General features: G+C 38.8%; 1 protein-coding gene across 2 annotated transcripts in view; it reads left to right on the forward strand.

The window, feature by feature from the left end:
- The window catches only part of VCL (vinculin), a 63,310-nt gene that overhangs the window by 1,099 nt on the left and 37,011 nt on the right, over positions 1-25,200 (forward strand). For both annotated transcript variants that reach the window (XM_065670640.1, XM_065670639.1), the window contains exon 2: positions 23,700-23,770. In XM_065670640.1, the coding sequence (XP_065526712.1) occupies positions 23,700-23,770 (71 nt within the window). The remainder of the gene's footprint in view (positions 1-23,699; positions 23,771-25,200) is intronic.

Consider the following 25,200-nt stretch of genomic DNA (forward strand, 5'->3'; position numbering starts at 1 on the left):
GAGGACAGAGTCGAGAAGGGATAGACCTGTGGTTTGTAGGCAAAGTTTGGAGTTGCAACTTGCTCTGTTACATAGCCTCGAGTATGAGTTACTGTTTTCTTGTGCAGAAGCTGAAGGTGACTGAAAACCGGCTTGAATCTCTCTACTTCTTGAAAGCAGCTATGCATAGCATGTCTCATTAACGTCTGAGTATTTGCAATATGGACGTTTCAGTTGGAGAAGTGCAAATGACTCATACATTTGAAATGTTTTAGTTGCATTAGTGCATATATAGCCAACTGCATCAAAAGAACAGCAAACCGTTGCAAGGCAGAAATGTCTTGCTTGATATAGAAAGTACTGCAATGTTAAGTACTGCTCTATTGCATTTAGAATTGCGTGGTAATACTTACCTTGCACGTAAGTTCAGTTTTGAACATCAGATGTTACTTGCTGACTTTAAATCCTGTAAAATTCTCAAGTCATTCATGGCAAGTGATATTCTTCCCATTAAAATTTAGCTTAAAATGAAATACCTGCATACAGTTAAAATATTGTGTTGCTATTAACTGATGTGTTAATACACTGTGATCATAAGGATTGTGGGTATAAGAAGCTGTCAAGATGACTAATGTATGTGATGTGTTTATTAGATTTCAGCCTGTAGTACTTTCTACTGCTAGAATAATTTGCTGCTTTGAGGTTTTGCAGATTATACAGTGTAACTACAGCCCTTGTTCCCCAGGACTCCATGAATTTTACAGGACCTACTGTCTGGAATGCTTCCACTTCTTGCTGACTTTAGCTGAAACTCTTGTTTTTAGGAAGAACAATTGGTCTGCAGCAATGAGGTGATGTAATAGGTGTATTGGCTCTAAGGATACGAAGCCTGAGTATATGAAATACTTTTCCTTGAAAGGAAGACTTCAGAATAATGCCTTGCTTCTTTGAGCTTAGCCTGTATTACTGGGTTGTGTGATTATTTCCCCCCACCCCCATTCTCAGAAGAAACCTGATCTGATAAAGTTGCACTTATTAGAGAAGTTGAGAAAAAGAATTAGTTTCTTTCTGCAGCTTGGTAATGCCAGCTCTTCTTTCATTTTGGACTGTTCTGGAAACCTGGTTTTCACTTCTTGCCTGCTAGCTAGACAAAAGGAAAGACTGTTGAATTATTTTCTGTGCTAATTCACAAAGAGCAAATAGAAGTGTAATCTGAGGTGGTACTTAAAAGGAAGATGCCCTGATCTAGCAGAATACAGCTATGACTACATTAGGAAAAATACTGAATTAAAGTTCTGTTTCTTATCTGGAGCTGTGTTTTCAGTGCATCATTCTGAAGTGCAGAGGTGATCCATGAAACTGTAGTTTCACAGGAGCAGGATAGGTTATCTAATTGCAAGTCTTCTGGTGGCTACACAGGTGACAGCAAAGATGGAATTGTCAGCATAACCAAGACAGTAATGTAACTTCTAGCTCTTTATGTTGCTTACTGTCTGCTTTGGGTTCTTATTGTAGCATGAGTATCACAAAGTTCATGATGGTCGGTACTGGTCAGCAATGAAATTTTGCAGTAATAACTTGTCACACAGCAACACCATTCTCTGACTGCTCAGCCTATATTAAGGACTCCGCAGCTTGGAAGGTGCAATATTCCTGAAACTATTGCATCTGTAAGGAACTGCTGGTAGCAGTGTTTGAAGTTTTTAGACCCATTCTTGTGCATGATCTCTAGGAGATGTGCTCTGTGGGGAAATGGGCTAGGCTGTCGAAGTTAATAAAGTCAGTCTTTACAAGTTAGTCTTCCCCATGTTGAATACCATGGTATGCTTAATTTCTGTGTTAGTTACCAGTATGTGACAGTTCAGTTCTACTGTGTCTTGAATATTCTCTTGGGAGATAGCTTTTGCAGAGTAATACTCAAATTGTTTTGAAGTAACTTGACAAAATTTCTTAATTATGAGATAAGGTGAATATTGCCCATGCAAAATCTTTGCATGTAGAGGTGAGTGGCAGGCACTTTTTTTTGCACCAAAATAACCTTTGACGGAAGCCAAGAATTTGAGGGAGAGGCTTCAGATTAATATCACAAGATTAATAATGTACTAAGTCAGTCCTTTTTTTAACTGAAGATCTTAATGTTTTTGTTGGCTGGTACTTGGGGTGGATATGTCTCTTATGGGAGGGTTGGGGTTTGGTTTGGTATTTCTTGCAGCTGAAGATGTGATACTATAAGACAACGGAAGTGGTTGGGAGAGGGAGAAAATAGTCAAGTCCAGTAGGCTGGGAATAATTTAGAGCTTGCTATATAGGCTATTTAGTGGTCAATGAAATGAAACTGTGAATTCTAACTGATCAAGCTTCACTAGGAGGAAATATGGTGGTTTTCAGGGGGGTTTTTTGGTTTTTTTTTGGTTTTTTTTGTAACTCATTCATCAAACTTTTAGCGTGTTTTAAAAGGAGGAGTTTCTTTAAAAGACAACTAAAGATAATGTAGAAATTTTAAACCTATCATATGTTATATAAAATAACTTTATTTCATAGAGGAGAAACGTCTCTTCTTTCTAGCAGTGAATTTAGAAGCATTTATGGCCAGAGTATTGTTATATTACTGCCGGTCGGAGAAAGCAAGTTCTCCTCAGATGTTTTAAACTTCATTCGCTTACTACCTTGTATGGATTCTAGCTTTCTGTCAGTACAGGCATAACCCACTCATGTCACTTCACTGGTTTGGACAGAACTGCTTCAGAGCAGTATTGCTGCTGCCGCTCTGCTGCATACCAACAGTACTATGGGTGAAGCTGTTGGGTTCTGACACACTAGGAAGTTATTCTTTGCGTGAGAATTAAGGTAATAGAGGGGAACCTGAGAAGGGACTTGAGAAGTACTCATAATTTAAACAGTGCATCAGGATCAGTGACTCAAGGAGGTGCTGGCTTTTCAGGGGCTGGGTCATTGAACCAGGTCAATGTTCTGAAAGATCTGACCTGCTTTACCTGAGAATAAATGCCTGACCATTTTCCTGTTTTTCTGTCCTTCATTTTATCTGAGCTCAAGCCATCTGAGGACAGTGACATTGGTATAAAATTCTCGTAATGAAAGATTGAAGACATAGTCACAAATGAAATGGCTGCGATGTTTCAGGACAGTGATCTGCTCTGGAAGTCCAGCACTTGCCTACGTGATAATGCAGCTTCTGCCTTTCCATCTTCCACGCTATAGGTGCTGTCCTTTTGTATTTGAATCTGTATGTTTTATAAGTGTCTACATGCATCCTATTTCTATTACATTATTTTTAATATGGAAAAATTGCCTTACTGTCTATTAAATTGTTAATCATTAAATTTCTCAAGAGCGTATTCTTGATGGATGCTGTGATATGCCTGTGTTTTGGTGCTGAGATTTGGAGGCTTAAGGTATAGTGACATCTTTGAGCATCTCGGTCACTAACTACAGCTGGCAGGTCAGGCAAGCCATCAGCAAGGGTCCCTCAACTTAAAAATACCCTGTCTTGTAGTCATAGTTTGTCAGATCATTTAAGTAGAGCTGAGTCAAGCGCTATCTTTAAAAGTGAAAAAAAAATAAAATAAATAAATGCAGTCTTGAGTAAGATTAAGCCTGTCTGGAGACTGATGAGAACAACCCCCTATAGTGGTGGGTTAAAGTCATACATGTCGGAGGGTTTTGTCATTTGCTAAAGTTGTGAGGTCAGTCTATTAAAACTACTGCCAGCTGAAGCCCACCTCATCTAGGTACAACTAAACCTACAGAATTTACTCTCAAAATGGGTGGAAATCTCTACCAGTACTCAGGCAGTGACGAAGTTTAAAAACAACAAACTCAAACAACCTGAACTGTTAAAGAGTTAGTGTAGCTGTAGCAGCTGTCTTTATCCTCGTAGTGGATGAGGAAGTAATGATGACCTGAAGCCATCAGCGTGTTCTCAGTTCATATTGGTGGGGCTCTGTCAAGTGAGAGGTTGCTTGGAGTTACAGAACCATGCAGGAAGAGCTGTGCATTTTCCCTGAAGAGATTGTAAATTGCCTACTGGCACCTGCAAAACACCAGCTTGGAAATGGCCTGTATAAATCTGAAAAACGCAGCCTGCCTTGAAATCCTTGTCATGATTGCAGCAGGAAAAGTTGAATACCTGGCAAAACATTTGGAATTAGGAGAAATGGTCTGACTGTTACGGAGAGTGGATGGGAAAACAGCTTTTTTCATACTTAAGTGTTCTTCTAGCATAGCTGACTTGCCTGTATCTGAGGGTACACAAGAGAAGTGAGTTGTTGAGGACATCTTAGTTTTTATTGAAAGAAAATTAGTTTGCAATTATTTATGGGTTTATTTATTCACATATCTTGGAAGAGGGTGGAGAAGAAAAGAAAAAGGTAAGCTCTCTCCTTGTGGAATTTTCTGCACATGACAAAAGATGGCTCTCAATGGATTTTATTTTCTTTTTTTTTTGGGGGGAGGTGTTTGAGTTTTTTTGTTGGTGGGGTTGTTTTTTTTTCTTGATGTTTGCAGCTTGTTGTGGGATATGTATAGATCCGCCTTTCCCCATCTCTGGGTTTTTTGTACTGGATTATCCTTAAGCTGAAAGAAATGTATTGATAAAGCACCTCATCTAAACTCTACAGAACTCCACCTTAATTACAAGCAAATGAGAGAAGAGCCCTCATGATAGTGTGAGAGAGTAAGATTTTTCATTATAGGTTTCTAGTTCTTGTCTGTGTGTAGTAGAGGGAGTTTAAACCATAGAAGTTTCCTTCTTTTTCAAAATAGAACATTCTACTTGAGTGTATCTGCAATTTCATTAAGGATGATTTACCATATTGTGAAAACTTTGGCTGTATGCTCTGAGGAAGTTGAAAAAACCCATTAGGGTATGTTCACAGGAGGAAGAGGGAGAAGACTGATGAATAATTAATCAGACATCAAAAACACATAATGAACTCCCTACTTGTTTTTATCTGTTAGGAATTGTCTTTACAAAAGCAATAAATAGCTTCTGATTTGAATGGAATAATTTCTTTGTTCTATTATGTTTGGATACTTAATTTACACCAGTCTCTTCCATCAGCTTTAAAAGGAATGTTTTGTTCTCTGTTCCTTTAAATGTGCATAGAGATGGTTAATGCCTCCATTAGTAGAATCATAGAATCATAGAGTAGTTAGGGTTGGAAAGGACCTCAAGATATCTAGTTCCAACCCCCCTGCCATGGGCAGGGACACCTCACACTAAACCATCCCACCCAAGGCTTTGTCCAACCTGGCCTTGAACACTGCCAGGGATGGAGCACTCACAAGCTCCCTGGGCAACCCATTCCAGTGCCTCACCACCCTAACAGGAAAGAATTTCCTCCTTAGATCCAATCTAAACTTCCCCTGTTTAAGTTTTAACCCGTTACTCCTTGTCCTGTCACTACAGTCCCTGATGAAGAGTCTCTCCCCAGCATCCCTATAGGCCCCCTTCAGATACTGGAAGGCTGCTATGATGTCTCCATAGTAATTACATGCAGCTTGGGTTTTGGGCATAAACCCTGAGAATATTATTATGGAATGGATAATGAATGTTAAAGTGGCAGTTTCAACAAAAAGTTCCATATGCCAACAATATGGTGTATTCCAGTGCCGCTCTGGAAAACTTAATGTGTGCTTTCTGCTGCCTAAGTGAATTACACCAGTGAGGGAGGAGTTGTGAAATCCGTATTAATGTTTAGTGATAGACTCTTGTTCTGGACTTGTAACTTCAGTGTCATGTAGTTTTGCTTTGTGCAGTCAAACAAGAAGACGTTTTTCTCCACATAGTGGTATTGAACTGTAGAAATAGGATTCCTTTTATAGAGTTTACTAAAACAATGAACCAAGTAAAACATGGTTCAGTGTGTTTTACACTTAGAAATGTGTAGCTTCAGAACATAAGTGGGGTAATCTATAGGTGTCTTCCAATTCCAAATATAGTTGAAATTTGAATTGATGAAGCAAGTCTTTCAGAGTTGTTTTAAGGATGTGTTAGCAAACACATGGTGTTAATGCTGGTTACCAGAAATGATGCCTGAAATCATTAACTGCTGATTGCAAATTCTGGGATATGTTTCTTGTTCCAGATCTGCTAGAATTCTTAAATAAAAGCCAACTTCTCTGTTGTTCAACTTTTGTTTGTTCCATAGCTCTTGTTTCTGACTTGTTTTACGAAGTGTTAGCAGCTCTGTATCTTTTCACCTCAAAACCAAAGTATCTACTGTTAGTAATATCAATCTTCTGCTGCCATTCTTCATTCTGAAAAGCAAGTCAGAGTATAAAACTAGATCTTAAACATTGCAGTATAATTTTTGGTTTTATTTTTTTGTTGTGGGTTGGGTTTTTTTTTGTTTTTTTGTTTGTTTTTTTTTTTTACTTTACTTTAGTGACACAAGTTCTATTCTGTCAGTCAAACACTGAGGGCAATTCTTGATATAGAGCGTGCCTCTGTGATCATGGTTCTTGATTCCTGGAAAATGATAACATTCCTGGCATTTGTCTTTAAACGGAGCAATATGAGGTCTTACTAAAGACCATTGTCATTACCTAATTTAAACAGTAAAGCATCTTTTTTGTGACTAATATAACTGTTACAAGTGTATCCATGAACTTAATTGTAATGTTTAATAGTAAATTTATTCCTTAATTTTCATGACGTATGGCAAGAGAGAATGAAACCTGAATAATGTCCTGTAATTAGAGCCTAAAGCAACAACTTGTGTTGGTGCATGGAAATATACCACAGATGATGGTTGTTGCAACTATTTGCATTTCAGAAGACACTCTGTGGGTATGAGCACTTGCTGCATGGAGAGGTGAAATCATGAAAGAAGGCTGGATCATCTTTTCAGTTACAAATATTTCACCAATAACTATCTCCTTAAAACATGAGCCTAGCATCCCAGCAACTGGATTGATGGAGTTGGATGTGGAACTCTTCAGTACATGGAACTCAGGTCTAGTTTGTTCCTGTAGAAGTTTCAAGCCGTAGTGAATCTGTAAGAATATGAAAAACTGGATATAGAGAATCAGTAGAGGACAAACCTTTCCTTTTCTTGGTTTGCCTAATAATTTAAGTCTACTGAGCTATGACTTGTACTTGCCCTTATCCTGAGACTAGAACCAAATTTTTTTTTTTCTGTGAAAATGTATAGAGCAACTCCCTTTATTCAGAGTAAGAGATCTGTTTCAGTTATTTGCATTATGAATAACGATCATTGGATAACAATAGTGGCTGAGGAAAGGGAAAGAAGGATAAAAATTCTTTTAACTGCCAAAGGCTTTCTATGATTACTGAAACTGTCAGCTCATATTGATTCTTAGTTAATGATGATCTCTAACTCTTCTCACTGAGACAACCTGTGTTGGAACAGTTCCCGAGTTCCCTGATTTCATGGGTAGGGTAGGAAACTGATGATTCATGACAGGGTTCTCCCATGAAGAATGGAGAGAACAAATAAGCTGTTCCTGTAGAAAACTTGTGTCTTATTGCTGTTGGCTTAGAATCTCTATGAAGAGAGTAATAAAACTGCATTACATTTTCCATCAATGGTTACGCCCACAGAAGAGCTTCTTTCACAGAGGATAGGTTTTCCTTGTGCCAAATGTTCAGTGTGTCTCGGGAACCTGTGGTTGTCAAACACAGATCTTCCCTGCATGTTCAGGTAACATTCCTCCTGAGTCACCTGTACATGCTTCTACCTCTTGTGTCCCTGCTTTTCATGTCAGTTTTGCCAGGACCATTCTCTTTCATCCATGTAGGCCTCCTGCCACCTTTGCTTGACTTTATGCTCATCAAGGTGAATGCTCCTTGAGTTTGAAAGAGATGATCTGTGAAAATGAACTAGGAGTCTAGAACCTCTCTTCTTTCTGAGACTGTATCCCATGGTATTTCTCCAAGGAGGTCTCTGAGGAGGCTAAACTATGTTCTGAAGCTCAGAGTCTGATTTCTCTTGTTTTTTTTCCTTTCAGGATCCTGAAATATCATGGCCACTGCAGCTAAGGTTGCACCTGACCTTTGCATTCCCGACCACTTCTTCCTAGTTTCTAACAGCAGGGTGCCTCATATCCTTGGCTTCTTAATCTCTACCTACTAGTGAAAGGTGATATTTACAGTTTAGTGTGTAATAGGAGAGGTACAGTATTCATCACTGCAGTGGAAGTGAACAATTTTCATATAAAATCAATTTTTCTGTTGTGGTGTAACAAGGTTTGACTTGAGCAACTATCTTGCCTAATCTTTTTCCTTAGGTACAGGTGGTGCCTAAATTAAATAATGACAAACAGAATTGAGGAAAAAGTACTGCTTTGGCTTGTTTTACAAGCTTTATGCTCAGGTATGTTTGTGTATGCAGCTTAAAATGTTTGGGTATGCTGCAACTGTTCTGGTCTCAGTACTCTACAAACTAGAGCGACTGTTTTCAGTCGCTTGACTAGGATATAGTAAATCTTGTTTGGCAGTTCCAAAATTTTTTCAATTCCTTAATTGTCCTAAAATGTACCAATTGGTTAAAGGCAGTCTTAGTTCAGGTTAGCAATAGGCAAAGACTAAAAGCTTTGAAAGTTCTGTTCTGGAACGGATGTAAATGTAATTGCATTTGCAACTCATAAGGATATTCAGGCATACTTAATATTCTTGTCAAGGTGTTTATCCAGTAATGAATCTTTTTAAAGTAGGTGATAGATAAAATTGCTTTTTGCATTTTCTTTTTAGTGGACCCAGAGGCCATACCAGACTGTTCTTTTTAATGTTTATGTTCTGTTTGTGGAAGTAGTAAAGTACAATGGTATTAAACTTGAACTGCATTTTAGTAGCTGAGTCTTTGCATCAGCTACAGAGACAAGCCTGTCCCTCCTCAAATGCTGAAGAATACACAAGAAAATAGGTGTAAAAATTAATTTCTTAAACAGGCATAGTCACAGAAGTGCCAAAGTAGCACTTTGAGAAATAGCAATTGTTTCTGTAACCCCCTGAGTTGATGGTGAGCACTCTGGCATATGCTGGGTAAATCACAAGTGTCACCTTAGCTAAGTCATTGTGTGATGGCAGACAGTAATGTCTGTAAGCCATGTTGGCTGTCACCAATCACCTCCTTTTCCATGTGCCTTAGCATAGTTTCCAGGAGGGTCTGCTCCCTGGGAGCTATTGCTGTAGTTCTCTGGGTTTTCCACCCCAACCCCCCCCCCCCCTTTTCAAAATGGGGGTTGTTTCTCCTTTTCCAGTCAGTGGTAACTTCATGGAACTGCCGTGACTTCTCAAATATAATGGATTGTGGCTTAGCTGCTTCATCTGCCAGTTCCCTTGGGACTTGTGGATGCATCTTCCCAGATCCAATGGACTTGTCCACCTTCAAGTTACTTAGATGGTCTTGAACCTGGTCAATGGAGTGTGTTTTTTCATGCTCCCAGTCCCAGCTTTTGCTTTCTGCAACTTGAGTGCTGTGGCTGAAGCACTTACTTAGAAGACTGAGGGGCAGGAGGGGGACAGAGTTGAGTACCTTAGCCTTCTATGACAGGGCTACAGCATTGGTGAATAAGGAAGACCAACTGATGTCATCTACCTGGACTTGTGCAAACCACCTGTCACTGTCCTGCGTGACATCCTTGCCTCTAAACTGAAGAAACATGGATGTGATGGGTGGGCCACTCGGCAGATGAGGAATTGGCTGGTCAAATTCAAAGAATTGAAGTCAATGGCTCGATGAGCAAGTGGAGACCAGTGACAAGTGGTGTTCCTCAGGGTTTGGTATTGGGACCAGTGCTGTTTAAGATCTTTGACATGAGCAGTGGGATTGAATGCACCCTCAGCAAATTTTCCAATGACATGAAGCTGTGTGGTGTGTCACGCTGGAGGGAAGGGATGCCATCCAGAGGGATCTTGAAATGCTTGAGAGGTGGGCCGGTGCCAAATGCAAGGTCCTTTCATGTGTGTCAGGGCAATCCCAAGCACAACTGCAGGCTGGGCAGAGACTGGATTGAGAGCAGCCCTGTGGAGAAGGACTGGGGCTGTTGGCTGATGAGAAGCTCAGCATGAGCCCGCAGTGTGTGCTTGCAGCCCAGAAAGTCAACGGTATATTGGGCTGCCTCAAAGGGAGTGTGACCAGCAGGTCAAGGAAGGGGATTCTCCTACTATTCTGCTTGAGTGAAACCCCCCTGCTGCAGTACTGCCTCAGGCATAAGTGTGTGGACCTGTTGGAGCGAGTCTGGAAGGGGCCATGAAGATGCTCAGAGAGCTGAAGCACCTCTCCTATGAAGAAGGTTTTGTGAGACCTTCTAGCAGCCTCTTGCTGTTTAAGCCCAGCTGGCAACTAAGTACCATGCAGCTGCTTTAACTCCCCCTGCACTCCCCAGTAGTGTGTGGAGGAGTATTGGGGAAAAAAATGTAAAAACCTGTGGGGTAAGAACAGTTTAATAATGCAAATAAAAGATAATAAACAGGAGCAACAATAATAATGCTAATAATAGGAAATAGGGAAAGGAATAAACCCTGCCACCAGAGGGTGGGTGGGGGAACCCAAAGTGATTCACAGTACAATTGTTTACCAATGCCCAGCTCATCCCTGACCAGCCCTTGGCTCTTCTAGGCACCTCCCCTGGAGGTCATATACTGAGCATGACATTCTATGGGATGGAATATCCCTTTGCCTAGTTCAGGTCAGCTGTTGAGGTTATGGTTCTTCCCAGCTTCTTGTGCCCCTCCTCACTAGCACAGCATGGGAAACTGGAAAGTCCTTGATTTAGAGCAGGCACTACTTCGCAACAATTAAATTGGTGCATTATCAACATTATTCTCAGACAAATGCAAAGTACAGCACTGTACCAGCTACTATAGAGAAAATGAACTCTATACATGCTGAAACCAGGACACAACCTTCCACTATCTAAGTGGGGGGAGGTCTACAGGACAGGTGGAGAGGAGCATTTACAAGGTCATGTGAAGACAGGACCAAGGGGTGATGGCTTTAAAACAGAAGAAAGTGGGTTTAGATTGGGTATTAGGAAGAAATTCATTACTGGGATGGTGAGACACTGGAGCAGATTGCCCAGAGAAGTTGTGGCTGCCCCATCCCTAGCAGTGTTCAAGGCCAGGTTGGACAGGGTTTTGAGCAACCTGTTCTAGTGGAAGGTGTCGCTGCCTGTGACAGGGGCTTGGATACTAGATGATCTTTAATGTCTTTTCCAGCCCAAGCCATTCTGTGAGTCTCTTCTGCCATTTGTTTTCTTGAATTCTCATAAAGCACTTGCTATATAACATAAGGAGCAGGTGCATCAAAATGGTAAGCTTATTCAAGGTGGAGTCAGTAAAGTCTGTAGTCTATATCCAGTTCTTTGCGCATTATAGTCTTCTTGCTATTTTCTGTGTATAAGCTCCTCAGTTGCTGAAGAGCCTGAGAATCCTCCTGTCAAGCAGGGAAGCTATTAAAAGCTGTCATTTGGACTTCAGTTGTTTCAGATTAGTTGCTTCCTCTGCTGTTTTTAAATCTTTTTCTGAGTTTGGAAGAGGCTGCATATTGCAACTGGTTTTGAGAAGGGATGCATTAATAAAACTTTCTTATGAAGGCCCTGTTTTGCTTGCCTGCACAAATACTTCCTCAGAAGAAGCAGTAACAGACTTCAACCAAACTGGTAGAAGTTACCTGGATTTCATGTGAATTAACTATGTTGCAGGAGTTTTTGGGTAGGTTTGGTTCCTGGAGGCCACAAACTCAGTTACATTTTGAACAGATGGATTACTTATAAATGGGTAAAATATCTGTCTGTGTATAGCAACAAATAGTAAAATTGTTGATCTCAAAATGGGATATAGTGGAACATGATTGAATGAAATGGTGCTAAGGTTTAGCTGCACACAAACTGGCATGTTCAACCTTCTTTAAACTCTGTGGGAACCTTTGTCAGTTGCTAACATATGTACCTATAGTAATTTAAACTTGCTTAGGAGGAGTTTTTGATACTGAAGTAGATGATGTATTGAATGTTTATCTTAATTAGTTATCACAATGAGAGAAAAATGCTGCTTTAAGCATCTATTTGGAAGTTACTGGGAAGGTTACTTGGTGTGTCTATTTGCTTTTAAAAACTTTTTTTTTTTTATAACTCTACTTAAGATTAATTTCAAAAGATGTTTCCCATTTCAGCCTCTGAATACATATACAGGTGTCTAAATATCCTTCAGTTAAGTCTTCAAAAGCTGATTTGGTTACAAACAGGTCACAAAAAACCACTCAGTAGTTGAAAGAAAACATATTCTCAAGTATAAAAACACTTACTAGATTTTAGGTGACATAAGCTGGTAAACTGACTAGTGTTTAGACTACACTAAAAATCACTTTCACAAGCCTAGCTGCCTTTGCAGCTTTTACAGCATAATAGTTCTGCTGAATAACAGAGATAAACAAAGGAAGTTTCTCTGGAACTCCAGAGCAGTAGTGAAAAGATGGCTTTTTATTTAGCCTGCACTGACACAATGACAAAAAAAAACCCTGTGAAGGGCTAGTAACTGCCAAGTGATTTAACTGTAGCAGCTGAAGAAGTGCTGTTTGATTCTGCCATACTTACAAAAAGTTCCCTTTTTCTCAAAGAATGAAGGGTGGGGAGTGAGAACATCAGTAAATCTTAGGTAGGCGTCAGCTTGACTGCAGTCTTTCTGTGAGGAGGAAAAAAAATGGTGGTAGCATGGCATGTCTTTTCTTTCTCTTAAGTTGATGTTGGAAAAAACCTGCATTCCTTAGCTCTGTGACTATACTCCACTGGCACTTGAGTTGTCAGCCCAGCCTACCCCCTGTGCAGCAGAAAGGAATGTATTTTTCTGTTGATCTCATTTCTTATTTTTCCTGTTCCCAGCTTGCCATCAGTGATTATTATAGTTCAAAGCTATAGAATACAATGTGGCTTATCTCTGAAGTGCAGTCTAATTTCTGGCATAACTATTTTGCTCTGAATTTTTTGAGCAGGAGGGGTGAGGGATGGGGAGAGGACATTTGGAGTATCTGACTTGTTCTCCAATTTATCAGGATAGTGAAATGCTAAAGAGGCTGTCTGATCCTGAAGCAGTTACTAACTACTACAAAGAGTTGTTGCTTACCCCGTGTTTGTGGCAGATTTTTGCATAGTTGTCCTGTGCTTTTTTCTTGCGAGGAGCAAACTTTCCTGCAAATGGATTATTAGTTTTAAATATTTTGGAGATGCTGATGACTAACACTGTTACTGTGGCAATGGAGGAAGTAAGCTGTAAAGGGGTTTGTAAACTCGATGGATCTACTGCTTTCACAATTTAGTGCAGTTCCTTTCTTCAGACAGGTTTTCCAGTTCACTTGTTAGCTGACCCAAAACCTTGTATTTCTCTTTAATATAGTATAATGGTTGCTCAGAAGAGGGGTTCCCTTCTGTTCCATTGTTTTTAAATTTGGAGCAACTTCCTCAAATAGGACAAAATGTTGCTGGGAACAAGTGTAGCTTCCTGTACAGGAGATCCTAGAATCATAGAATGGTGGGAGTTGGAAAGGACTGTGAAAATCATCTAGTTCTCATCCCCCTCCACTAAACCAGGGACACTCTCCACTAAACTAGATTGGTCAAAACCCCATCCAGCCTGGCCTTGAACCCTTCCAGGGATGGGACATCCACAGCTTCTCTGGGCATCCTCATAATGAAGAATGTTTTCCTAATAGTTAATCTAAATCTACAAGAAGGGTTGTGTGTGTATATATATATATATGTATGTATGTATCCATTCTGTATCTTGAATCTATTCCCCCTTGTCCTGTCACTACATGTCCCTGTGAAAAGTCCCTCTCCAGACGTCTTGTAGGCCCCCTTAGGGTAGTAAAAGGCCACAATAAGGTCTCCCTGGAGCCTTCTCTTCTCCTGGCTGAATAGGCTGAGATGCTTTTAGTCACATTTGCAGTAATACTGCTGTTTCACTTTTCAGCCACATTCTTGTAGCAGCTAAAGGAACTTCATCTGTAAATGTGTTTACCTTACAAAGATTTGAAGGACTTTTTCATTGATTTCTGTTAAAGTTCAAAAAGGAATTTAAGTTTGGAATAGTACTTACAACTTCTCAAAATGGTAACAATTATACTACCAAGTGTTGGTGGTGCTTTAATATTCTTTTCCAAGGTGGAGCCGATTTGTCAACATTCTTCTAACATGACACAGCAATGATCTGCTGTTATATTTAAACTGGATAATATTATGTATTGGTACAGTGTCTGGCATGATGGAGCTCTAAAATGTAAAGTTTTAAAAAAGTTGAACTTTCTTATGTGTTTTTATGATTCAGTGTCAAATTTAAAGTAATAGGGCCAAACAAATCTATTGTTAAAAAGTCACACAGATTTCAGTATTGTGTGAACTAAGCTTTCCAGTAGGGACAGCTAGAGTAAGGGTAATGCTTTCATAATACTTTAATTGGGTGAACATAGAGAAGTATGATGTAATATATATTAATGTTGTGCTAAAGCACTGGTTTAGAACTAGGTTGGCTCTGGCACTGGTTTGTGTGAAAGCAGGTTTTGTTGGCTGAACATAGACTGTAAAGTGGCTAAGAGTAGATTCTGTTCTAGATGGCATGGAAGACAGTTATTCTGAGTAAGAAATTAGCTCTGTAGAATGAGTTAAATGATAAACTCTCAAAGGAATCGCTGACAACTAGGATTTAGATTACACCACTCTTATTGGTAATGTCATCCCATAGTAGGAGATTCTGACTACATTGGTAACATCTGCTGCTATGCCATAATTTATCAGCCTTTACCACAAAAAGCACTTAATCTCTTCGAAGAATATTTGTTTTCAGTGTGAGTCAAGAAATAATGCTGTTGAAAGTAGTTGTCTTTAAAGCTTTTTTGGATGTGAAAAATGGTTTCTTACTTGACCACATAGTAAGATAAATTTCATTAAAAACTAGTTTGAGCAGCTGAATAAGTCTTCACCTAACTCAGACCTAATGCCAGATCAGACATTTTGTTAGGGTTTTATTTTTTTTAATATCCTCTTTGTTATTTCTGCTGAGTGGCAGCTTTGTAATAGTTTGCAAGTTCTTTGAGTCTACATATAGGTGGGTCGTCTTCTACATGCTGAATTGCTTGTGGAGCTGGTGATCATGAGCAATGGAGATGAAATCAAGCTGGAAAATAATCACATGATATCAAGTTTCTGACGCTCTTCAGTTTTTAACGGTGCTGTCCCTTAGAAAATGAACGCTGTCCCTTGGAAAGCAGCCCACCATTTCTAGTCCTTATTCTGTTTAATGTAATTAGATATTGTTGTAGCTAAGTAAAACATCACATTTAACATGTGAGCAATGATTTGCATCATTAACTTAAGTACATGTGAGTTAACTGTAAAATGAGACTGTTATGAAAGACAAATTATTCAATATGCTACAGAAGGTGAATAATAACTATAAAATACCATGTTAGTACCTACTTGCCGGTGAAGAAACATTTACTGTGGCAGGCCTTTTGCCAAAAGATGAATGCTGTGAGTTTATGTTGCTTCAATCATATATTAGTGAGCACATGAAGATCAGTGAGAAATACTACTTAATCAATAAAGGTAATTTTAGATTAGTATGTTTCCCTTGAGGGAAACACTAGGATTAAACAAAGTCAGTGAGGGACAGAACTCTTCCTAGTTCCTGGCTTTGCAGGTTAAGTAAATAGGTTAAGGTGGTATTTCTTATGTGTTCCTTGTCTGCCTCAGTACAGGGTTTACCACTAAACCCATTTGCTTTTTGTAAACCATCAAGGTAATGGAAATAGATACTTGCTTTACAGATAAGCCGGCACTGATGATAGGCAGATGAGATTAAGTTTAGTAACTTGGCCCATGGAATTTCATAGAGTTCATCTATGAATTGTCATAAGGATTTCAAAACTGCTTAGAATGAAGGGCAGTCTGTTGAAAGTGGCTTTGGCAAAGCAATTACAATTAGAATACTCTTAAAAGCAGTGTCAGCAGCAGTTGCTGTCTTCAACTTAGATAAAAATTCTGTTACTCGGGAGCAGCTGATGCTTTAGGAAGGAGCGCATAAGGGAAGCAGTGCTGTGCTCTTCCTTGATGTGGAAGAGGGAAAATCAGTGTTGGACAGACTGATATTCAGAAGTTAGCAAAAGTTTGCCTATAACAAATAGAAGATCCTAAAATTCAGTGCCTGGTAGCCAACCTATGTTTTGATTTGTGGTATATTAAAATGTGGTTAACAATACTTGTCAAATTAGCAGTGTTTTCAAAAAGTAAATTGGGTCATAAAAAGTAGCAATAGAATTTGTAGCTAGCTGAAAGTCAAATTAAGGCATTTATAATAGGCATCTGTATTGCACCTGATTTGTTCAAACATCTTGGGAACTTGAGATGAAGAGACTTCTCTACTGTTCTGCATCTGAAACTTACTCAAGAAGTGACATATTAACTTGTCATTTGTTTTTTCAGCACCTTGAATATTTTCTATGCCAACACAGAAAATAACAATTGGGTATTCTTGTTACAGAGACCACCCCCAACTTATTTTGTTATTCTGATGCAGGAAAGAAAACAGTCTGGGCAGAAAGTGTTCGTATCTGTGTGAAGCTATATTTTGGGTTGGTTTAGAGACTCTCTGTGCAGTACAATATTTATCTGTATTAGAAACACAGATTCTCTTAGGCCACTCTGCTGTATCTGGAAAGAAATCCTTTTTCCACTTGATATGATCTATGAACTTCCTGTGGTAAGGCTTTTTATTATTACTGTGTTGCCAACAGGGCCCCAAAGCCTTAATCTTAAGTAAACTTTTTAGATACTTCTGCTTGATGGCTAGGGGAACAGGATGCATCTCAGTTATTGGAGGTGGGGCAGGGGGAGATCTTCATCAACCAGAATTTTCTCCCAACGTGCAGATCATTAAGCAAACCTACCAGCAGCATCATGGTGTTTGGTTGCTTGCTTTTCAGACAAGTCTGAATAATGAGAGAATTTAGCTCTATGTCACATGTGTTATCTTTTATTACCATACTAGTCTGTGCATACCTCTGCAGCAGGATTTATGTTAAGAGGTGCTTTGAAACTTAGTAGTGATTCACAGGTCTGGGTACATGCAAATTACCTGGAAGAGCTTTTGGAATCTGGATGCTGTTTGGCATGAGGCATGTTCCTTAGACTTTCTTGTAAGGTAAAAGTAGATAGCTGCAGCTGCAAATCTCATTTGTAGGGGACAATTGCTGTATCTTATTCTTCCAGGTGAGTTTTGTATATGCTCAAAGGTCAGAGCTGATTTGTGCTATTTGACTGGAGTTATAACTTCTTAAAGTAGTTTAACTCTGAAGTACTGGTTTAGAAGAAGAAACTCTTATTTTGATAAAAGAACTGATTTCCAAGTTATATTCTGTAAAAAGTCCCATGTAATCAGTATATGCTTTTATTTCTTTTATGTTAAGTTGTGCATCCTGCAGTTAGCTATTATCCTGTAATTCAGCGCTGTACTGGTAACAGAGTAGACATTAGCAGCATGAATGAAAGTCTTTTGGTACCCAAATGATGTCACTTTCTGGTTTCCATATGGTTCTTATTTTATAGTTATGTATTTTACTTGGACAGCAGGATTTCCTTATCCTCAAGCCAATTGAGTTTGTCTTAATCGCCAGTGTAGACAGGTAGGTCAGTTAGCTGCTCTTAGGGACCAGATGGCTGGAGTGTTTAATTTATCTGCCAGATGACTTTGAAATTGTACCTTGTTATACCTGAAATGCACTTTCCAGGGTAATCCTGACAAAAGTGGGAGCCAATTTACAGCTTCCATATTAACTGAAAGGCAAAGTGGATAGGCTGTGATTCAGCAGCCTCTTTAGATTCATGCTTGGCTTGAAGGAAGAGTGGCTTTTTTGGCTGATGTCACTGGTAGTATATGTGCATTGTTCTTTTGGTGTAAACTAGAAGCAGGAAGAGAATTCAGCTGTGTATTTTTTTGGGCTTCTTTTTCAGTCTCTAATTGCATTAGCCTATTCCTCTACAGAGTAGTAGAAAAACTTAAAGCTGCTTAAATCAGTGTTAAACTCACTAATTGCAAGTGACGTATCAATCACACTTTTTTAATTCAAAGCAAGATGAGAGTGTAGTGATGAAGAAATTGGAAATTTTCTTTAATCAAATGTTTCTAAGAGAGCTTTTGAAGAAAAAACAATGTTTTGTGTTTAAAAAAAATAAATTGTACCTTGTTATAAATTACTTTTTTTCAGTCTTACTGATGACAAGATTGTGAGAAGTGGCATGTAAGCCTGTTCTCTTAGGTTTTTCTAAAAACACTTCAGTATTGCTTGTTTCTTCTGTTCACAGTTTGCAGAAATTTCTGTCTTTACTGGAAGCAGTTTGTGTCATCTGATGATAATTTTTGAGTAACATGTGAAATTTAGGTGGGACCAACAAATATGATGTACCCCAAAACTATTTTACTTGCATCTGGCAAAGTTCTGTGCTTTGCTGCTAGGTTATATTGTATGCAGTTATATTTTGCTAACATTACCACATGGATTATGGTGGCTAAGGAGCAGGGCATAATAATAAAATCATAGAACAGTTAGGGCTGGAAAGGACCTTAAGATCATCTCGTTCCAACCCCCCTGCATGGGCAGGGACACCTCCCACTAAACCATGTCACCCAAGGCTCTGTCCAACCTGGACTTAACATTCTCTCCAACTCTAAAAGAGCCAAGTGAAATAGCTTGAAGTACTGACAACTGGATCTACTTGATACTGTAAATAAAGACAGAATACAGGTTGCAGTCAAAATACTGTAACTGACAATGATGAGGGTAAACAGCTAAGTCCTATTTTGCTTCTATTTATCTGCCAGAGCTCCTTCCCAAAAACTTTCTATGTAATTTGGCTCCAATGACTGTTTCACAAAGAGGAAACTGAACAATTGTGGAGTGGTGATTGAGCCCTTGCCACTTTTGAACCCACTGACCCAAGCTGTCTCTGAACTTAGTTTGAGGTAAAGGACCTACTTTCTAGGCCTTCAAAGAATAAGCCCTTTGGGGAGGGATGAGCTCTATGAGAGATATAGGACACACAACTGGATACCATTAACTTCAGTCATTATTTTCCTTATTTTGTGATGTGTAAGACCTCTCAGTATGTCACCTGAATTCAAATGCTTTTATAAAGATTTAATTCTCTCTGCCCATGTTGTATTTTTTTGCTCAGACTGAAATGTACATCTGTTGCAGCAAGGAGTAGGTATAAATTTTGTATAACTTTGGCTTCCTCCTAGCTCTGCTTGATGGATTGTTCATAGTCTTGACATCTAGGCCAGTTTTGCTTTCTTAAAATGCAGGTGTGGGAAGAGGACTGGCAACTCTGTTTTGAGATGGATTCTAGACATGGTTATGCAGTGTAGAAATTGATGTCACTGTGGAGTTACAGAAAATTCTTAGTTTATTTTTTTTAGGACAGACATTGAAAGAAATTGAGAAAGAAATTGCAGAGAACTTCATGGAACTGCACTGATATCTAATAAGTTTGTGATGTGAGTTTTAATGCTCCCATTGTCATGTCGCTATTCTTCCTGTAAGGTTGCAAAACATGGAAGAAAGCATAAACCAGTAACTGGAAATTAATGTGAGATGGCTTATGGTAAAGTTGCTTTTACAGCATACAAACTAGATGACTTTGAGTGGTACTTAGATTTATCAAGCAAAAACTTACAATATACCTTATTTCTTTGGAGAAACCTGGGGCTATGCTAGTGTGTTACAGCCAGGGCTGTATGTGTTCACTGGATGATGATGCAGGAATATTTTTAGGCTCCTTGCAAAAATGGCAGATGTTTTAAATTAGCTTCTAGAACATTGCAAGAGCTAATTCTTCTAAGGTCATCTTCCTTTTTAACTGGGGAAATCATATAAGCTGCAAGGAAAATTTCACTTACATCATTTGGCAAATTGTCAAACTGTTATTGTCGGTATAGGCATTCAGGAGAATCTTTTTTAACCCACCCAAAACCCACAAATGAAACCACCTCCAAAAATGAACCTTGGACTCTCATCTTAAATATTTGTCTGTTATTCTATGTGATACATGCAGTTCTTACTTTCAAACTTCTAGAAGAGAACTGGATATTACTGCCTGTTTGTGGTGTCTTCATTTAAACAAATTCTTAGGGAATTTCAGAAACTGAAACTATTTCCCCTTTTCACTGAACAGCTGCGCTTTGCTATATCCAGCAGGCTAAGTAGATGGGCAATGGACCTTGTGGGGTGTTTGTCTTGTCTTTTGTGCAGTAGAAGCAGACAAAAGTAGTTATAAGGAAAGACCTCAGCCTGATCAGAATGTTTTCCTCTTGCTTTTCCATTGAGAAAGTACTCCCTAGCAGGAAGCTTACAATGTACTGATCTACTTATCGTGGGCAGGTAAGAGTGCCTACAAGCAAGGTTAAAAACCAAAAGCAGCAGGAAATCCTAATCTCCTCCTGGATCTTCTAGCATTCCTAGAAGGCTTTTCAGTGGCCATCTATGCCTCTGACTTGTGTGTGTCCCATTTCCTTTAAATTTCTAGACTTGTCTGCCTCTTGTTCCCTATTGTTGAGTAGCGGGGAGTAAGCAGGAAGTAGCTCATTGTTTGGTCAACTGATTTGCCTCTAATCTCCCAAAGAATATGGAAAGGAATATGGATAGGAATATGGATGTGTAGAAGTTGTAATTATGAAACTGTGTTGGTAAGTTTTGCTAGAGAGCTTCCCTTACTTTGTACCGCTCTGGGCAGATACAGTGTCCTGCGTGTAAGAGATGCCCAGTACATAAGAAGTTACAGTCTCTTTACTGTGCTAAGCAGTGCAGTTTCTTTGGAACTATGAAAAATGGCCACTTCAGTATTACTTAAAAGCACAAGCTTTCATTTTATCGAGACTACTGCTTCTCAGTTAGTTAGGGAAAGATTATCTTAGGTAAGAATATCCAAAACCAAAGGAGGAATCCCTTTTTTCCACATATAGTTTCCAGATGGATCTGGAATTCTATCCAGATTTCTATTGGATAGAAATAAAATACAAGTTTCCCAGATAATTGTTCTGTGTTAGCCTGAAGCTCAACAAGCATTCTGTCTGAGATAAAGAATGTGTAGATACTACATCTGAAGGGGAAAATAAAAAATTTTCTTCATTCGCTTGTATTGGAGTACAGGGAAGGTAGAGTCAAGTGATACTATTGCTCAGGGCATGTGAAATTCAGTCCGAAGAAACCGGATCTTCTTAAAACAAAAAGTAAGAAACAAAACAAACAAAAGAAATCCCCTTAACCACAAAGCTGAAAAGAAAAACCCGCAAAACTCTTTTGGGGTTGTGTATTTTTAGTCATGAATGTGGCTTCATGTTTTCAGACTTTGCCTGTTAACTGGTATGTGAAATACATTTTTTTCTTTGCGTACCATCTCTAAACCTTTGGTACAAATGCAAAGAGTGACTTCTGGAAGGGTTAATTAATATCTTTGTAAATATGAAATGCTTTCCTTTGAACCTCAGTGTTTTATAGTTAAAACAGATTCCGTGAGTGTGTGCTGTGTATTGGTGCTTAAAATACAGTAACAAGGCCTTTTTCCTCTAGAAAGGTAGGGGACCTTCTTAATAGAGGCCTCCTGAAAACTACCTGAAATCTTGTGTACTGTCTGTGTGCTATATAGTGCTGAGGATACTGGAGGAATTAGTGTTTCTGCTTTGTGATTAACTTGGAAGAAAAATGGCTTTGGGGTTTAGGAGAGCCTTAAGGTTAAAACTCCTCACAAAACATGAAAATGGGAATTTACTCATATCCTGTATGTTACTTTCATTTGAAATCTAAAGATCATAGTTAGCCATAGCAAAGGATGTCCATATATATGTGTGAGTGTATGTTTAAAAGTATTAAGTGCCTACGTATCTACAGTTAGCTGATAATGCTTCTTTGAGTAGTGAACCTAGATATATCCTCTTATACAAGAGACTTATGCTTGCCAGACTGAGTAAAGAAATCAGTTTTGTATGGTCTAATAAAACTAGAAGTAACTTAAACGTGATGTGTTGTAACTTGAGCGGAAGTTGTTTCTTGGTTGCTCCTGACTGTTCAATATGAAATAGTAATATTGATGGTTAGAATGACCTTCACATTGAAGGCTCCCCTTCCCTGTTAGCCTCTTTTTCATGCGTTCTTTAAAATCATATACTCAGAAATATTTTTTTCAATATACTGAACGATATGCAGAATGGTACAGCTGCAAGAGAAATAAATCTTGAAGGTCTTTGGAAATAAAATATTACTCTTCATTTTCACCTTTGACAGCCTTCTGTCTGAACAATGTGTAATGCAAAGTTTATGCAAATTACTCCTTTTTCTGTGTGGTCTGTATCATGCATGTGTGCATAGAAATATTTGAGAAATATACAGAATGCTTCCTCAGTGCAGTAATTAGAACAAAGAGGCATACTGTCTGGTGGTCATGTAACCCTGTGCCAAGAAACAGGGCATGAGATATATTTATAATTGTGCTCCTGAGGCCTTGCCATGAAGTTTGAGTCAAAGCAACGCTGCAGAGTTGTGCACTAGGAGGGAGCATGGGTATTAATGAGCCTACAGTGAACATAAGAGGCATAAACCTATCAAAAAAAGGGAAGGCCTTTAACCTTCTCTCTGCTCTTGCCTTCATTTCTTACGAGTATCTATGTGACTGCTTGTGAGTGTAGTACTAATAGATGAAAAAAAAGTAGCCTAGGCTGACTTGGTGTTTAGACCAAATAAAATACTAGGGCCAACATACTTCTGCAAAGCCCCTCTGAAAAGGACCAGACTAGGGAGACACAGTTTTGGCAGGTGTTGAAAATCTGCAAAGAAATGGTGCATCTGGAAGGCTGTACAGTGTTAGAATTGGCAAGTGCTGTGCCTACTTCTGTCAAAAACCGGCAAATCTTTGAACACCAGCTGATCAGGGATTTTCAGGGCTATCTTGTCTAGCTTGAGCAGGCCTGGCAGCTCTTAACACAATCTAGTGTCTGGGTTAAAGACCTTCTGCTTTGTGGTGCCTTTCTGAATAGCTTATTCAGCTGGAAAATGCAGTGAACAAAGGAGCTGGAAATATTTTGTCAAGTTAGTGATCTCACAGTTCAGAGGGCCAGCTACCAATTATAAAGACTTCTATTGTGTAACACAAGAGCTAGTGTATAGAAGACTCCAGATCTTACTCTATCTCTTTCTTTATTAGTTTCTGCATAATTATTTTTGCCTACAGGATGGTGTGAATGTGGATGTGGGGTGTATTCTCAGTAATTAACTACATTTGTCTAATAGACCACATTGACTAGCAAGATGGGAGTAACTTTTCTTAGTTTGAACTTGATTTCTGACTTGTGGGGATTAGGAGTGAGGGAAGCCTATGGAGTTCACAGTGATTAAGATTTTACAACTAAGTGCAGCCAACAAGTAGTATTGTTTCTATGGAGAGTGGGAAGAGGGAATAGTGGTCTGCCTCCTCCAGTTAATTTAGTAGAGATGTTAGCAGGAAACAACATAAGGTTTCTAAAGCATTACTCTAACCACAATGTATAGTGGTCTCAAAACCAGACACAGCAACAGCAAACCTAGTGAAAGGAATTATCATTAGTACAAGTATTTTTATTGTTGTTGCTAGTTAGCTATTTGTTTTCATTAAGCTTTACAATGAAATCTCAAATATGACTTTCTTTTTTTTTTGTGCAGGTTGGAAAAGAGACTGTGCAGACAACAGAAGACCAGATCTTGAAAAGGGATATGCCACCAGCGTTTATCAAGTAAACCCGTTTTATTGTAAATCTTCTGTTGTGGGTACAGGAAAGCTGTCCAGATGATAGATCGTTGTTACTTATTTCTGCTTATTAGAGATTATAAAATGCTCTTTATGCTTGAATAGCTCTTTGGGGTCTCAGGGGTGACCTTTGAAAGGAACATTTCTGCCAGCAGTGACTTCTCCTGTTACATTCTGTATGTGCAGGTACATATCTAGGTTATTTCTCACTTAAAAAAAATAACCAAACAACAACCCACAACAGAGAAACAATGTTACTTACCTGTGTGATATAGTAGTTTTGTATAACAGTGTTAGATTAAATGTGGTGTTCTCAATCTTTTCTATTAATTTCTCTGGTGGAAAAGGGTAAATTCGTCAGTACAGGCATCTGATGCATGATGTAACTGCCTGGAAATCTAAGACATTTGAAGAACAGTGACTAACACTCTTAATTCCATTGCTCTGTATCAAGGACAGCTGACTCTCCTGCTGCCTTAAGTGTTAAAAATCATACATCACTCCTTGTGAAATTGCCAAACTTCTTAGTGCCAACTGACGAACTTTTGCTGAAGCGACTTTGCCCTAAAACCTACTGAATGTAGTGACCATTCTATTAGTGTTGTCCAGTGTGTACAGAATGACTAAATATTTAATGCATTCCGAAACACAAAACACAAAAGCATTGAGGCAACTAAGAAAATACTAAATGGAGAACAGTGCTGATGTCTAAAGAGGAAATTTATGTTAGGACAAAATAATTTAAAAAATGCCTAGAACCAGGTGGTATTAGAATAAGAGTTCAAGAAGGAAATAGCTGAATTAGTAGTGCAGTACAGTCTCGCACTTGAGACCATCTGGTATGTCAGTCAAAGTGATTCTATTGCCTGAGGAATCTGAGGAGCAGGAGGGCCTATAGGTGTGACATACCTTTGGAGCAAATGACTAGACATTCTGTATTGGAGAATTACCAAATACCAAATACATATGATTTGTTTTGGTTGAATTGATACTAGTTTTGTGGAGGAAAATTCTACTTATAACTCTGTCGATGTTCTTAGAAATATTACACACACGGATAAGGGTAATCCAGGTGATAAACTATACACCAAATTCTAAACTTTTTGGCAAAGTCTGAAGGCCTTTAGGAAATTGAAGTAGCCACAGGGTAATACGTAAATTTCATGTATGGAAAAGAGAAAATTTGAAGTGAAAGGAAAAAATTACATGGTTAACCCTGACAATGGTAGGAGGTAATAGTGCTTTTCACGATGTTCACAACTGCTCTGGAAACCAGGATGAGCTGTGAGGCAAAACTACTTGCTGATTACCAGATGTCTTAAGCAGGGTAGTGAGATTAATGGGTGATTCTGAGAAATTACAGCAGGACCTTATTAAACTGACTGACTTGATATTAAATGTAGACAAGATTATTTT

Source organism: Lathamus discolor, chromosome 3, assembly GCF_037157495.1.
Source record: "Lathamus discolor isolate bLatDis1 chromosome 3, bLatDis1.hap1, whole genome shotgun sequence".
NCBI classification, from domain to species: domain Eukaryota; kingdom Metazoa; phylum Chordata; class Aves; order Psittaciformes; family Psittacidae; genus Lathamus; species Lathamus discolor.